The 14,392-nt window shown below is 45.0% G+C and overlaps 1 protein-coding gene across 1 annotated transcript in view; it reads left to right on the top strand.

Annotated features, from left to right (window-relative positions):
- Positions 1-14,392, top strand: part of LOC149434512 (uncharacterized) — a gene marked incomplete at its 3' end in the record, with an annotated part of 99,967 nt that overhangs the window by 14,670 nt on the left and 70,905 nt on the right. The window contains exon 2 of the mRNA XM_089663695.1: positions 12,771-12,844. Coding sequence (XP_089519821.1) covers positions 12,771-12,844 — 74 coding nt within the window. The remainder of the gene's footprint in view (positions 1-12,770; positions 12,845-14,392) is intronic.

A 14,392-nucleotide genomic window follows, 5' to 3' on the forward strand; every position in this document is an offset into this window, starting at 1 on the left:
TGTCCGGACTGGAAGGGGGGGGAAGTGTCTGGACTGGAAGGGGGGGAAGTGTCTGGACTGGAAGGGGGGGAAGTGTCCGGACTGGAAGGGGGGGAAGTGTCTGGACTGGAAGGGGGTGAAAGTGTCCGGACTGGAAGTGGTTAATGGTGCTCCACGCTTTTGGGTCATGCCCCAGGATGAAATGTTTCTGGAACTCCGTAGTGCATTATGCAACCACCTACTTGGTAAACTACCTACCTGGAGCCGGCACCAGCAGCGTCTATGACCTGCAGTTTGATTATATGATTTTTGTTTGTGCTGTTTTACCCTGCTTGCAAAAATCTGCCATGTGGAAAACTGTGACGATATTGGTCATTTTTGACATAGTAGAACATGATTTGCCTTCTAATATTTAATGTCTGGCGAGTTATTACTCACTGCATGTGGGGTACACAATTGCATCATTGGATCACCCGATGTTCATTTGGGCACATGGTGTGGATAGCTATCCTGTGGAATTATTTTATGGACTTTTTTTTTTTTTTTATGGACACTTTCATATTTATTTTGACACTCTGTTGATGTCGATCAGTGTGTATTATAATTATTCATGTAAGAAGTGGTCACTGTAATGGTTGATACCCACATAGAAGAAAAATATATTTGAAATATATTTAAAAAATATTCTTCCCAAATATAGATATATATTTGAAATGCTACAATTTTGTCCATATTCAATATATATACTGCATGTTAAAATGCGTTTTTGTTACAACATATGAAAAATATTTTTAAAAATACATTTCAAATATACCGTATGTCTTTAAAAATACAAATCTATATTTTTGGAATGCATTTACAAATATATGTAAAAATGACTTTATTAATATTTGTTTAAAAAAAAATCTGAAGAATATATTTAAATAAAATATATTTTTCTAAATATATTCTTCAGATTTTTTTTAACATATAAAAAAAAGAAATTTTAACATATATTTGTAAATGTATTCCAAAAATGTAGATTTGAATTTTTAAAAGACATGCAGTATATTTGAAATGTATTTTTTTAAATATTTTTCATAGATTTTGTAATAAAAACACACTTCAACATGCAGTGTGTGTATGTATGTATGTATGTATGTATGTATGTATATATATATATATATATATATATATATATATATATATATATATATATATATATATATATATATACAGTATATATGTATGTGTGTGTATATATATTGAAATATATTGAAAATGGCTGAAATTGTAGCATTTCAAATATATGTTTCTTCCATATGGGTATGAGTATTGCCTTTTTTCTTAGATTCATATTTATAGTGTTATTACACACACAGTTTTTGTCTTTCTCTGCAAGGAGATAGAGATACAATGTATAATGGAATGTATATAATGATACAATGTATAATGGAATGTATATAATGATACAATGCATAATGGGATGTATATAACGATACAATGTATAATAGAATGTGTATATAATGATACAATGTATAATGGGATGTATATAATGATACAATGTATAATGGAATGTATATAATGATACAATGTATAATGGAATGTATATAATGATACAATGTATAATGGGATGTATATAATGATACAATGCATAATGGGATGTATATAATGATACAATGCATAATGGGATGTATATAATGATACAATGTATAATAGGATGTGTATATAGTGATACAATGTATAATAGGATGTATATAATGATACAATGTATAATGGGATGTATATAATGATACAATGCCTAATGGGATGTATATAATGATACAATGCATAATAGAATGTGTATATAACGATACAATGTATAATGGGATGTATATAATGATACAATGCATAACGGGATGTATATCATGATACAATGCATAACGGGATGTATATCATGATACAATGCATAAAGGGATGTATATCATGATACAATGCATAAAGGGATGTATATCATGATACAATGCATAACGGGATGTATATCATGATACAATGCATAATAGAATATATGTAATTATACAATATATCTCTCTCCTCCATTCGGTGAGAAAAAAACCCAAGGGAGTCTGGGCTGTACAGTGACTGATCACTGCAATAGCCAATCAGAGGCTATCACAGTGATCATGTGACCTGGCATCGGGAGTTCTGGATCCCAATAGTTAGAACAGGACCCGGGGCTCTCAGTGACACTGCGGTCTTTGTGCTGGGAGTGCGCTGGGAGTGCGCTGTGCGGCGCGCTCTCAGCACACAGACAGGTATGCAAATATGTGGCCCCATGGAAAAAAGCCCAGTTCTGTGAGGCCGCCTGTTATGTCAGTGTCATGGGGGGTTAAACTACCCACCTGTAACTCCTGAATGGGCTCTTTTTTGGTCTAATCAATTTCCCGAACATTCAGATCTCAAGGGGCTGCAAGAAACTCTTTACTATCATATCCCTTGCGGCACGGAAAACTTTTTTACATGAGCAGATCTAAGCAGGACCCCCTACTATCTCTTTATTCACAGCGATTATCCTACATTTTTTGCATGGGATGGGTGGAGGTCTCCTTGCATAAGGAATTACGGGTTCAAAATGTTTTCAACATTTGGCAATCCTTCATTCGAAGCTTGCCTGTGGAAAGAACAGAAGGTATGCTTCTGGCACTGCTCGAGGATGACCGCAGATAAAGTTCACCCCGCCGGCAGAGGAAGGAAGATGGGAGTAACTCCAGAAACTTCACAATGTAGATGAACGTTGCTCAAACCAATCCCCAGGAGTGAGAGAGGAACTGAATGTAGTGAGATGGCTTCGGCCGTCCCTCTGCGTTTCGCCCTGCCCATAGGGGGCATGGTCACAGAGGCATGGTCACAGAGGCATGGTCACAGAGCTGTGACTAAGCCCCATATGGGCGGGGCGAAACGCATCAGAGGGCATGGCCAGAGGGACGGCTGAGGCCATCTCATTACATCCCGTTCCTCTCTGACTCCTGGGGATCGGTTTGCGCGAGGTTCATCTTTCCTGTAGAAACTCAACAATCTACACTCACTGGCCACTTTATTAAGTCCACCTTGCTAGTACCGGGTTGGACCCCGGCAGACCACACGGCAAACAAAGCATCTTCCTAGGGTGGCATTTTTTAGGGGAGCAGCCCACCCAAAAGAGGGGACATATGCAGCGTGGGATCCAGGTGGGATCCGAGAGGGGCTGCTTGATGGTGTATGCAGAGCCCAACTGTCGTTTCTGGGGATGGCCAGAGCTCTGAAGGCGAGTGTCTTTCTGTTGCCAGTGGGGGGGGGTGTTAGTAGAAGGATCCTCAGGTGGGGGATGGGGCAGGGGTGCTGCTGGCCACTGTCAGTCTCTCTCTCTGCAGTGGGGGGGGGGAGTCTGGTGTTGGTTGGTATCACCAGGCTCTCTCTCCGTGGCGGGGGGGGGGGGGTCTGGTGTTGGTTGGTGTCAGGCTCTCTCTCTGTGGGGGGGGGTCTGGTTTTGGTGTCAGGCTCTCTCTCCATGGGGGGGGGTCTGGTGTTGGTTGGTGTCAGGCTCTCTCTCTGTGGGGGGGGGTCTGGTTTTGGTGTCAGGCTCTCTCTCCTCGTGGGGGGGGGGGGGGTGTCTGGTGTTGGTTGGTGTCAGGCTCTCTCTCCGTTGGGGGGGTCTGATGTTGGTTGGTGTGAGGCTTTTTCTCCGTAGGGGGGGGGTCTGGTGTTGGTTGGTGTCAGGCTCCCTCTCCACGTGGGGGGGGGGGGTCTGGTGTTGGTTGGTGTCAGGCTCTCTCTCCGTGGGGGGGGGGGGGTCTGGTGTTGGTTGGTGTCAGGCTCTCTCTCAGTGGGGGGGGGGGGTCTGGTGTTGGTTGGTGTCAGGCTCTCTCTCCAGGTGGGGGGAGGGTCGTGTGTTGGTTGGTGTCAGGCTGTCACTCCGTGGGGGGGTTCTGGTGTTGGTTGGTGTCAGGCTTTCTCTCCATGGGTGGGGGGGGGGGTCTGGTGTTGTTTGGTGTCAGGCTCTCTCTGCCGGGAAAGGGGGAGGCATCACACAAGCTAAATACACCACTGCCCCCTTTTGCCTTCATTCTTCGTGGCATCGATTCAACAAGGTGTTGGAAACATTCCTCAGAGATTTTGGTCCATATTGACATGATAACGTCATGCAGTAGCTGCAGATTTGTCAGCTGCACATCCATGAACCGTTGATACGAGGCAGGATGGATCCCCCACCCCATGACACCACCACCAGCCTGAACCGTTGATACAAGGCAGGATGGATCCCCCACCCCATGACACCACCACCAGCCTGAACCATAGATACAAGGCAGGATAGATCCACCACACCATGACACCACCACCAGCCTGAACCATTGATACAAGGCAGGATGGATCCACCACACCATGACATCACCACCACCAGCCTGAACCATTGATACAAGGCAGAATGGATCCACCACACCATGACACCACCACCACCAGCCTGAACCATTGATACAAGGCAGGATGGATCCACCACACCATGACACCACCACCAGCCTGAACCGTTGATACAAGGCAGGATGGATCCCCCACACCATGACACCACCACCACCACCAGCCTGAACCGTCGATACAAGGCAGGAGGGCTCCACCACACCATGACACCACCAGCCTGAACCGTTGATACAAGGCAGGATGGATCCATGCTTTCATGTTGTTTATGCCAAATTCTGACCCTACAATCTGAATGTTGCAGATGAAATCCAGACTCCTCAGACCAGCCAACATTTTTCTAATCTTCTATTGTCCAATTTTGGTGATCCTGTGTGAATTGTAGCCTCCGTTTCCTGTTCTTAACTGACAGGAGTGGCACCCGGTGTGGTCTTCTGCTGCTGTAGCCCATCTGGTTCAAGGTTGGACGTGTTGTGCGTTCAGAGATGGTATTCTGCATACCTTGGGTGTAACGAGGGGTTATTAGAGTTACTGTTGCCTTTCTATCATCTGGAACCAGTCTGTCCATTCTCCTCTGACCTCTGACACCAACAAGGCATTTTCTTCCACACAACTGCCGCTCACTGGATATTTTCTCTTTTTCGGACCATTCTCTGTAAACCCTAGAGATGGTTGTGCGGGAAAATCCCAGGAGATCAGCAGTTTTTGAAATACTCAGACCAGCCCGTTTTGCACAACAACCATGCCACGTTTAAGGTCAATTAAATCCCCTTTCTTCCCCATTCTGATGCTCGGTTTGAACTTCAGCAAGTCGTCTTCACCACGTCTAGATGCCTAAATGCATTGAGTGGCTGCCGTGTGATTGGCTGATTAGCAAATTGTGTTACCAAGCCATTGAACAGGTGGACCTAATAAAAGTGGACGGGGAGTATATAATGTAATGCTTTCAATATTCTCCAAGAGATCTATCTAGACTCCTAGCCAATGATCCTCCGATCGACATTCCGCGACCCCTTATTAATCTAAGAATTGAGGCCGCCTCCTCCTCTTCCCTTTGCTTACTACTTCTTAGTCTGACCGTCTTCCTCTCAAATGTTTCCTAATCTACACCACTACACCCAGATTTGTTGGGTCTCTCAACTCATACTAACATACTGTTGTGGCCAAGTTGTGGATCGGCACTGCTGCAGGGTGGCCGCTCTGCGCTAGATCACATATGTGATACATGATCCGCCTCTTCCAGGTAGGGGGCACGCGCTCGGCCGTCGCCCTGGCTGTGCTGTGATTCGTTACAGCACAAGCTGATCAGCGGGTCCCGGCCAATGATATATGGACCCGCTGATCAGTGGAGCGGATGACCGGAGAGAGCTCTGTGATTGTAAACAACACAGAGCTCTGTCCTGACAGAAGTGATGCGCTGGTTTTTGTTTCCCTGCAAAACAGGGAATAAAATCAGGGACATCCCTTCATCAAATCAGCAAACTGTAAACACTTTACACATTTATTTCATTTATTTATTTTAGGTACTTGTATAGCGATGTCAATTTCTTCAGTGCTTTACATATATATATTGTACATTCACATCAGTCCCTGCCCCTGAGGAGCGTACAATCTAAGGTCCCTAACCCTCAAGGGGTGTACAATCTAAGGTCCCTAACCCTCAAGGGGTGTACAATCTAAGGTCCCTAACCCTCAAGGGGCGTACAATCTCAGGTCCCTAACTCACATTCATACATACACATACTAGGGACAATTTAGACAGGAGCCAATTCACCTATCAGCATGCTTTGGAGTGTGGGAGGAAACTGAAGTGCCCGGAGGAAACCCACGCAGGCACAGGGAGAACATGCAAACTTCATGCAGGTGGTGCCATGGATTGTTAGGCACACAGTTAACCCTTTGATCGCCCACAGATGTTAACCCCTTCCCAGCCAGTCTCATTAGTACAGTGTCAGTGTATATTATTAGCACTGATCACTGGTATGATGTCACTGGTTATAGCTGTCATTTAGTCAGTTCCCACACAGCATCAGTTAGTGTCAGACTGTCCGCCATACTATCACAGTCCCGCTATAAGTCACTTATCGCCGCCACTACTAGTATCGGATAAATAAATAAAAATTTTAATACACTGTTTATCCAATAGTTTGTACACGCTATAACTTTCACGCAAACCAATTAATATACGTCTATTGGGATTTTTTTTTTTTACCAAAAATATGTAGCAGAATATATTTTAGCCTAAATTTATGAAGAAATTATGATTTTTTTTTATATGTTTTATAGCAGAAAGTAAAAAATATTGTTTGTTGTTTTTCAACATTTTCAGTCATATAATAAAAAATGTAAAAACCCAGTGGTGATCAAAGGCCACTAAAAAAAGCTCTATTTGTGTGAAAAAAAAATTATACAAATTTAATTTGGGTACAGTGCATGCGTACAGTGTTGCATGACCACGCAATTGTCAGTTAAAGCAGCACAGTGCCGAATAGCAACAAAAGGCCTGGTCATGTAGGGGATAACATATTCCAGAGGTCAAGTGGTTAATGGTGAATAAAATAGCCGAACAACAAAAAAATAAACAATCAGGAAAATAATAATTGCATGGATAAGGAGAATAAGGAGTTAATTAGGCCCGATTAGAGTACACTAAGGGTTAATAAGGGGTTAAACCAGCAATGGGCAAACTACGGCCCGGCGGACCTTTTAATCCGGCCCGCGGAGCTAGGCTCCCGCTAGGCTCCTCTCACAGTCCGCCCTGAAGACCGGTGTAGCATGAAAATCTGTCTCCTATGAGGATCTGTCCCCTTCGACGTATCTGCGCATGTGCCGGAGATCGCCGATCGGCTGCTAATGCCTGAAACTGGCACATGCGCAGATACGTCGAGGGGGACAGATCCTCATAGGAGACAGATTTTCATGCTACACCGGAACGGCGCGGGAACACGGCGAGAGGAACGCGCGGAGCAAAGGAAAGTGAATTGACACAGGGAGGACTTGGGGACTTAATATGGGGGATGAATTACTATATGGGGAATGAATTACTATGGGGGATGAATTACTATATGGGGAATGAATTACTATATGGGGGATGAATTACTATATGGGGGATGAATTACTATGGGGGATGAATTACTATATGGGAGATGAATTACTATGGGGGATGAATTACTATATGGGGGATTAATTACTATGGGGGATTAATTACTATATGGGGGATTAATTACTATGGGGGATTAATTACTATGGGGGATGAATTACTATATGGGGGATGAATTACTATGGGGGATTAATTACTATGGGGGATGAATTACTATAGGGGGGATGAATTACTATAGGGGGGATGAATTACTATGGGGGATGAATTACTATATGGGGGATGAATTACTATGGGGGATGAATTACTATATGGGGGATGAATTACTATGCTTACTATGGGGGAATATTACTATACTTACTATGGATGACACATACACATCATTCATCTACTCTTGGTCCGGCCCCCGGGTCCAATATATGAACCCATTGCGGTCCTCAAGTCAAAAAGTTTGCCCACCCCTGGGTTAAACGGAGAAACATTTTATTTAAAATAACTTTTTTTTGTACTCATCAGGTTGCTTTAACTGACATCATCTGCAGATGGAAATGTATCCCTTTGATCTGCAGATTAATGAGCAGAAGGATACAAATGTAACAATATGTTACATTGTATCTTTCTTTAGCAATGTTATTTATAAACACTGTCAGACCACCTTCTCTGTGTATACAGCAAGGCCAGCTTTGATTAACCCCTCCCCCTTCCTGACCAGGCCATTCTTTGCAATACGGCGCTGGGTTATTTTAACTGACAATTGCGCGGTCATGCAACGCTGCACCCAAATGAAATTTACATCCTTTTTTTCCCACCAATAGTTTCTTTCGGTGGTATTTGATCATCTCTGTTTTTATTTTTTGCGCTATAAACAAAAAAAGACCGACAATTTTGAGAAAAAACTATATTTTTTACTTTTTGCCATTAAATGTCCAGTAAAAGAATTTTAAAAATCACATTCAGTCATAAATTTAGGCCAAAATGTATTCTGCTCCGTGTCTTCGCTAAAACAAACAACACAATATGTGTAAATTAGTTGGTTTACGTGAAAGTTGTAGCGTTTACAAATGGCGGGATAGATACTGGGATTTTTTTTTACTAGTAACGGCGGCGATCAGCGACTTATAGCGGGACTGCGGCGGGCGTTCTGACATTGGGGGAGGGAACTGACTTGGTGTCACTGACATCACCAATACAGTGATCGGTGCTAATAAAAAGCACTGAAACTGTACTAATGGCACTGGGCAGGAAGGGGTTAGCATCTGGGGCCATCAAAGGGTTAACTGTGTGTTGTTTCACTGTGTAAGCATGCTGCTATGCAGAGCCATACAAAGCAGCATGCAGGAGCTGATAGGGGAGAGATCTGTGTTGGTTTTACACAAGTCTCACCCTTTGATAATTCTTGGAAATCACCGGGTGCTGGCGGGGAATCACCGGCTGGGATCCGGTGATTAACAGCCGAGGCCGCAAACGGCGGCACGGGTGCACGCCCCCTACCCGAAACTGCAAAATCACGTGTATATATATATAATATGTGATTTTGTGCACCGTACTGCCCTGTAGCAGTATTTCTGCTATAGGGAGGTGCGGAAGCAGTTAATCGGAACCAAGTTTGTTTTGTACTGGGAGGGCGAGCAGGGCAGAAGAACTGGACATGCTGCACATGCCCTATACACAACAATTACCTCTTTTCGTCCGTGTGTAGCACACCCAAAGTCTGGAACTAGTTAAACAGGGCTTTACTATGTCTCGCAACCACTGGTCAGAGCCACAGGGGAGCACAAAAAAGGTCAGTAAAGTAGCTGTAGACCAGGGTATCTCAACTAGGGGTCCTCTGGGGGTTGTTAGGGGTTCCTAGAGCAATTTCTGCCTCTCACTGACACCATCGATCTATTTAGCTATCTTTAAGGGGGGCTAATTTTTCCCAATGACCACAAATGAAAGGAACGTTCTTCCCACTGACCATCACACTAATGTACCATGAGTTGTAGGTACGGTACAGTCATTTTTAGCAGGGGTTCCCTGAGAACAGAAAGTCATTTTTTCAGGGTTCCCCTTTGTTGAAAGGCAGGTGAAAAGGAATGTTACCTCGTACTGCGTAGGCAAAGCGCAGATTCATTGTAAGGTGTCCATGCAAGGTCTGGTTAATGTCAAGATTAGGTCCAAACCTGATATCAGCTAGCACCACATCTGCCCTTGTATGTGGTCATTGTACAACTATTTATTTATTACAGGTACTTGTATAGTGCCGTCAATTTACATATTTATTGTACATTTGCATCAGTCCCCGCCCCCAAGGAGCGTACAATCTAAGGTCCCTAACTCGCATTCATACATACACATACTAGGGACAATTTAGACAGGATACAATTCACCTACCAGCATGTCTTTGGAGTGTGGGAGGAAACTGGAGTACCCAGAGAAAACCCACGCAGGCACAGGGAGAACATGTAAACTTCAAGCAGGTGATTCCGTGGTTGGGATTTGAACCGACAACCCGAGTACTGCCAGGCGGAAGTGCTAATCCTTTAGCCACAGTGCTGCCCACTAGTCCCTACATGAACCAGTCATTTGGCCTGGGAGTTGATTACCCAAGTGTGTCACATTTCTACATACATGTGTAGCCAAAGTTGTGGAATTTTAGCTCAACGTGAATATATGGTCATATTTACAAACTATTTAGCGATGTCATACATTCTTGCTCCAAAAAGAAAAAAATCCTCCTGCTCTTATATGGGTGAACCTAATTATAGACGCTATCACTCAACCTTGACCAATAAGTGAATGAACAATATATATATATATATAGTGAAGAGCTAATAATAATAATTAACAAATCAACATAGGATATTAAATTATTATAATACTATATATAATTTAATATATGTTGATTTGTTAATTATTATTATTAGCGCTTCACTATTTATATATATATATATATATATATATATATATTTAAGATTCTTGATCCAGTTGTCTGTTTTCCCCGTGACACGGTCTGAAGATCTGTGACCTTAATCGAGAAAGCTGAGGGTCCTGCTCCAGGTCCCCAATCCAATGGACTCCGGTGACTGACATTGAAGGGGTGGAAGGAGCCCATCCCAGCTCAGTGCATACTCATGAGCAAAGGATAATTCAAATGCCGATCGCCAGGACAGCCCGGGTGTGAGATATGTGAAAGCGGCTTCACCCTGGCTCTGAACAGGCCATGCCCTCTGGTGCATTTTGCCCCTGCCCACAGGCACAGCTGCTGTTAGAAACCACAGGGCCCCATACAGCCAACCTGGCAGGGCCACCCCCCCCCTCCAAAAAAAACATAGTTTACTATGCTTCAGTTGTAAATGAACACAGTGAGTGATCAGTGTCAATCACTGGTCTATCACATCAAATCCCAATAAAATACATTGACGGTTTTGGTTGTAACATAACATGGGGAAAATCTCAAGGGCAAGGAAGACTTTTTCAAGGCTCTGTATATAGTTGTCCTTAGGGCTGCTGTTAGAAACCACCAGGCCCCATACAGCCAACCTGACAGGACCCCTCCCCCCCAAAAAAAAAACCAGTTTACTACGCTTCAGTTTGAATGAACACAGTAAATCATCAGTACCGATCACTCATTGTGTTCATTCAGTAAAGGAATGGGCTGGTAAATGTGACATATTTACTGGATCCTTCCCCCCCCCTTCTCTATCCTGAAGGATCCTATTGTGTTCCTGTAGCTGCTGATGGAAAGGAGAGGAGGGCAGCCGGCAGCACTGGGGTGGGGAAACACAGGGAGGCCTGGGAAGCAGGGGAAACGTATGGTGCACAGGTAGGGTGATGGGTGCACCAGGGGGGAAATTACTAGAATGGACCGCCTGTATGGCTCTCTCTGTAGCAGCTGAAAGCTATCAACAGAGAAAGGAGAAGAAACCGGCTTTCAGCTGCTGCAGAGAGAGAGGAGAAGAAGCCCGCTTTCAGCTGCTGCAGGGAGAGAGGAGAAGAAGCCGGATTTCAGCTGCTGCAGAGAGAGAGGAGAAGAAGCTGGCTTTCAGCTGCTGCAGAGAGAGAGGAGAAGAAGCCGGCTTTCAGCTGCTGCAGAGAGAGAGGAGAAGAATCTGGCTTTCAGCTGCTGCAGGGAGAGAGGAGAAGAAGTCGACTTTCAGCTGCTGCAGAGAGAGAGAAGAAGCCGGATTTCAGCTGCTGCAGAGAGAGAGAAGAAGCCGGCTTTCAGCTGCTGCAGAGAGAGAGAGGAGAAAAAGCCGGATTTCAGCTGCTGCAGAGAGAGAGGAAAATAAGCCGGATTTCAGCTGCTGCAGAGAGAGAGAGGAGAAGAAGCCGGATTTCAGCTGTTGCAGAGAGAGAGGAGAAGTAGCCGGCTTTCAGCTGCTGCAGGGAGAGAGGAGAAGAAGCCGGCTTTCAGCTGCTGCAGAGGGAGAGGAGAAGAAGCCGGATTTCAGCTGCTGCAGAGGGAGAGGAGAAGAAGCCGGCTTTCAGCTGCTGCAGAGGGAGAGGAGAAGAAGCCGGCTTTCAGCTGCTGCAGAGAGAGAGGAGAAGAAGCCAGCTTTCAGCTGCTGCAGAGGGAGAGGAAAAGAAGCAGGATTTCAGCTGCTGCAGAGAGAAGAGAAGAAGCCGGATTTCAGCTGCTGCAGAGGGAGAGGAAAAGAAGCTGGATTTCAGCTGCTGCAGAGAGAGGAGAAGAAGCCGGATTTCAGCTGCTGCAGAGAGAGCCATACAGTTGGTAGGTTCCAGTAATTGCCCCCCCCCATCATGCCAATCACCATCCCTGCCCACATCTGATTCACCCAGCTGGACTGGGCTCCATTTAGGAGGACTGGTGGTACCCTCTTATCCATGGCCATGCCCACAGGGCTTAGGCATGGAGGTCTGCTCACAGCCCAAGAAGCAGGTTCCTTATTCTAACCACTCACTTGCCCAAATGACAAGGGATCCCTTATTTCAAAGGTTCCCTCACCCAAGATGGCCACCAAAGTCTCTCTCGAGCCCTGTGTCCAATCAGACCACGTTCCTCTTTCAAGGCACTGTCTGAGATCTCTAAGGGACCAATTCCCTTATAGGGCCCCCTTCCCATGCAACATTGGCACTATGCCACCTACAGGTGGGGAGGCTAACTGCAGCTTCCTACAAGCCTTCCACAATCCAACCCATCCCTGGTCTATCTCATTTCCACACCGCTCATTGACATGCTCAGATTAACCGGCTCGGGGTAACTCTTGGATTTCAGAGTCTTATGTGCTTGATAATCATCAGCTTTTCACTAGATCTTCATCTTCTTGTATTTTGTGTTTTCTAGGGATCTCCTTCAACTGGTGATAAAGCTAATGGAGCATGTAGTGTCATCTATTCTTCTTCTGGTACTCTTGTCAGGTAAGATCAATTTTTTTTCGTAATTTAACAAAAATGACTAAAGTTAACTGTTTCCAATTTTTGTCAAACTCCTCTATCCAAAAAACAAATTTTCCCACAGCACCCCAGTTCACCTAGAGAAAGACATTTTCATTCGGGTCCAGAACAGTCCAAAAGATACTTGCAACAGGTGACAGAAATCCAGCCGAAGATTTGTAAATATTACCACAAACAGCCCTCAGAGTCTCATTCAACCGCTTCCACGCCACCGTATAGCAGATATACTGCTACATGGCGGCACCTCTGCGCAAAATCACGTATATATACGTGATTTCGCATTTCCAGGTAGGGGGCCCACGCCTTACCCGCGCCGTCATTTGCGGCTGTGGATGTCAATCACCGGGTCCCGGCCGGTAATTACCCGCAGGCACCCGGTGATTACCGACAATCACCGATGGGGAGGAAGACTGTTTTGTTTGCTAACAGCCCTCCTCCCTGTCAGCTCGGGCACACTGCACAGCACAGCCATCCAGATCAGTGTGCTTACAGTGAAGCACCCCCCCCCCCCGCCCCCTAGGAAAACACTCCCTACAAGCAGTTAACCCTTCAATCGTCTCTCATGTTAACCCCTTCCTGCCCAGTGCCATTAATACCGTGTCAGTGCTGTTTTTTTTAGCACTGATCACTGTATTGGGTTCATTGGGGACGTCAGTGACACCAAGTCAGTCCCCCCCCCAGTGTCAGAATGCCCGCCGCAGTCCCGCTATAAGTCGCTGATTGCCGCCATTACTAACAGAAAAAAAAAATCCTGTATCTATACCGCTATTTGTAGACGCTATAACGTTTATGTAAACCAATTAATTTACACGTATCGGGATTTTTTTTTAGCAAAGACACGGAGCAGAATACATTTTGGCCAAAATTTATGACGAAATTTGATTTTTTAAATTTTTTTTACTGGACATGTTTAATAGCAAAATGTCCAAAATATTGTTTTTTATTCTCAAAATTGTCAGCCTTTTTTTGCTTATAGCGCAAAAATAAAAAACGCACAGGTGATCAAATACCGCCGAAAGAAAGCGCTATTTGTGGGGAAAAAAGGACTTAAATTTCATTTGGGTGCAACGTTGCATAACCGCACAATTGTCAGTTAAAGTAACACTGTCAACACCGCCTGGTGGTACCTCTAGCACTCCACAGGACAGGACTCTTCAGGGCGCGGGGTCTAAGTCCCAGTCTGCTTGTTCACCAGGGCCCCTGATGGTGGGAATGGACTTGGAGCAGACAGTGACCAGGTCGCGGCCCCTGAGTACACCCGGATGTGGTAGAGGGATCCGCCAGAGGTATATACTGGTTGAGAGTCTGACGTGAAGAGGCGGATAGGCCTGAGCAGCAGTGACCGGATCTGTACAGGATGGATGGATGGATGGATGGCAGGGTAGTGTAGCGTAGTCAGACAGGCCGGGTCGGTAACAGTGGGGACAGCACGGTACAAAGCAGCAGACAAAGAGTAGTCAGGTCACTCGCCGGGTTCAGTAACAGGAGGTCAGATAAATAGGGATATCCAGG

Source organism: Staurois parvus, unplaced genomic scaffold (genome assembly GCF_062004578.1).
Source record: "Staurois parvus isolate SC_StPar_1 unplaced genomic scaffold, SC_StPar_1.0 ptg001752l, whole genome shotgun sequence".
Classification (NCBI taxonomy): domain Eukaryota; kingdom Metazoa; phylum Chordata; class Amphibia; order Anura; family Ranidae; genus Staurois; species Staurois parvus.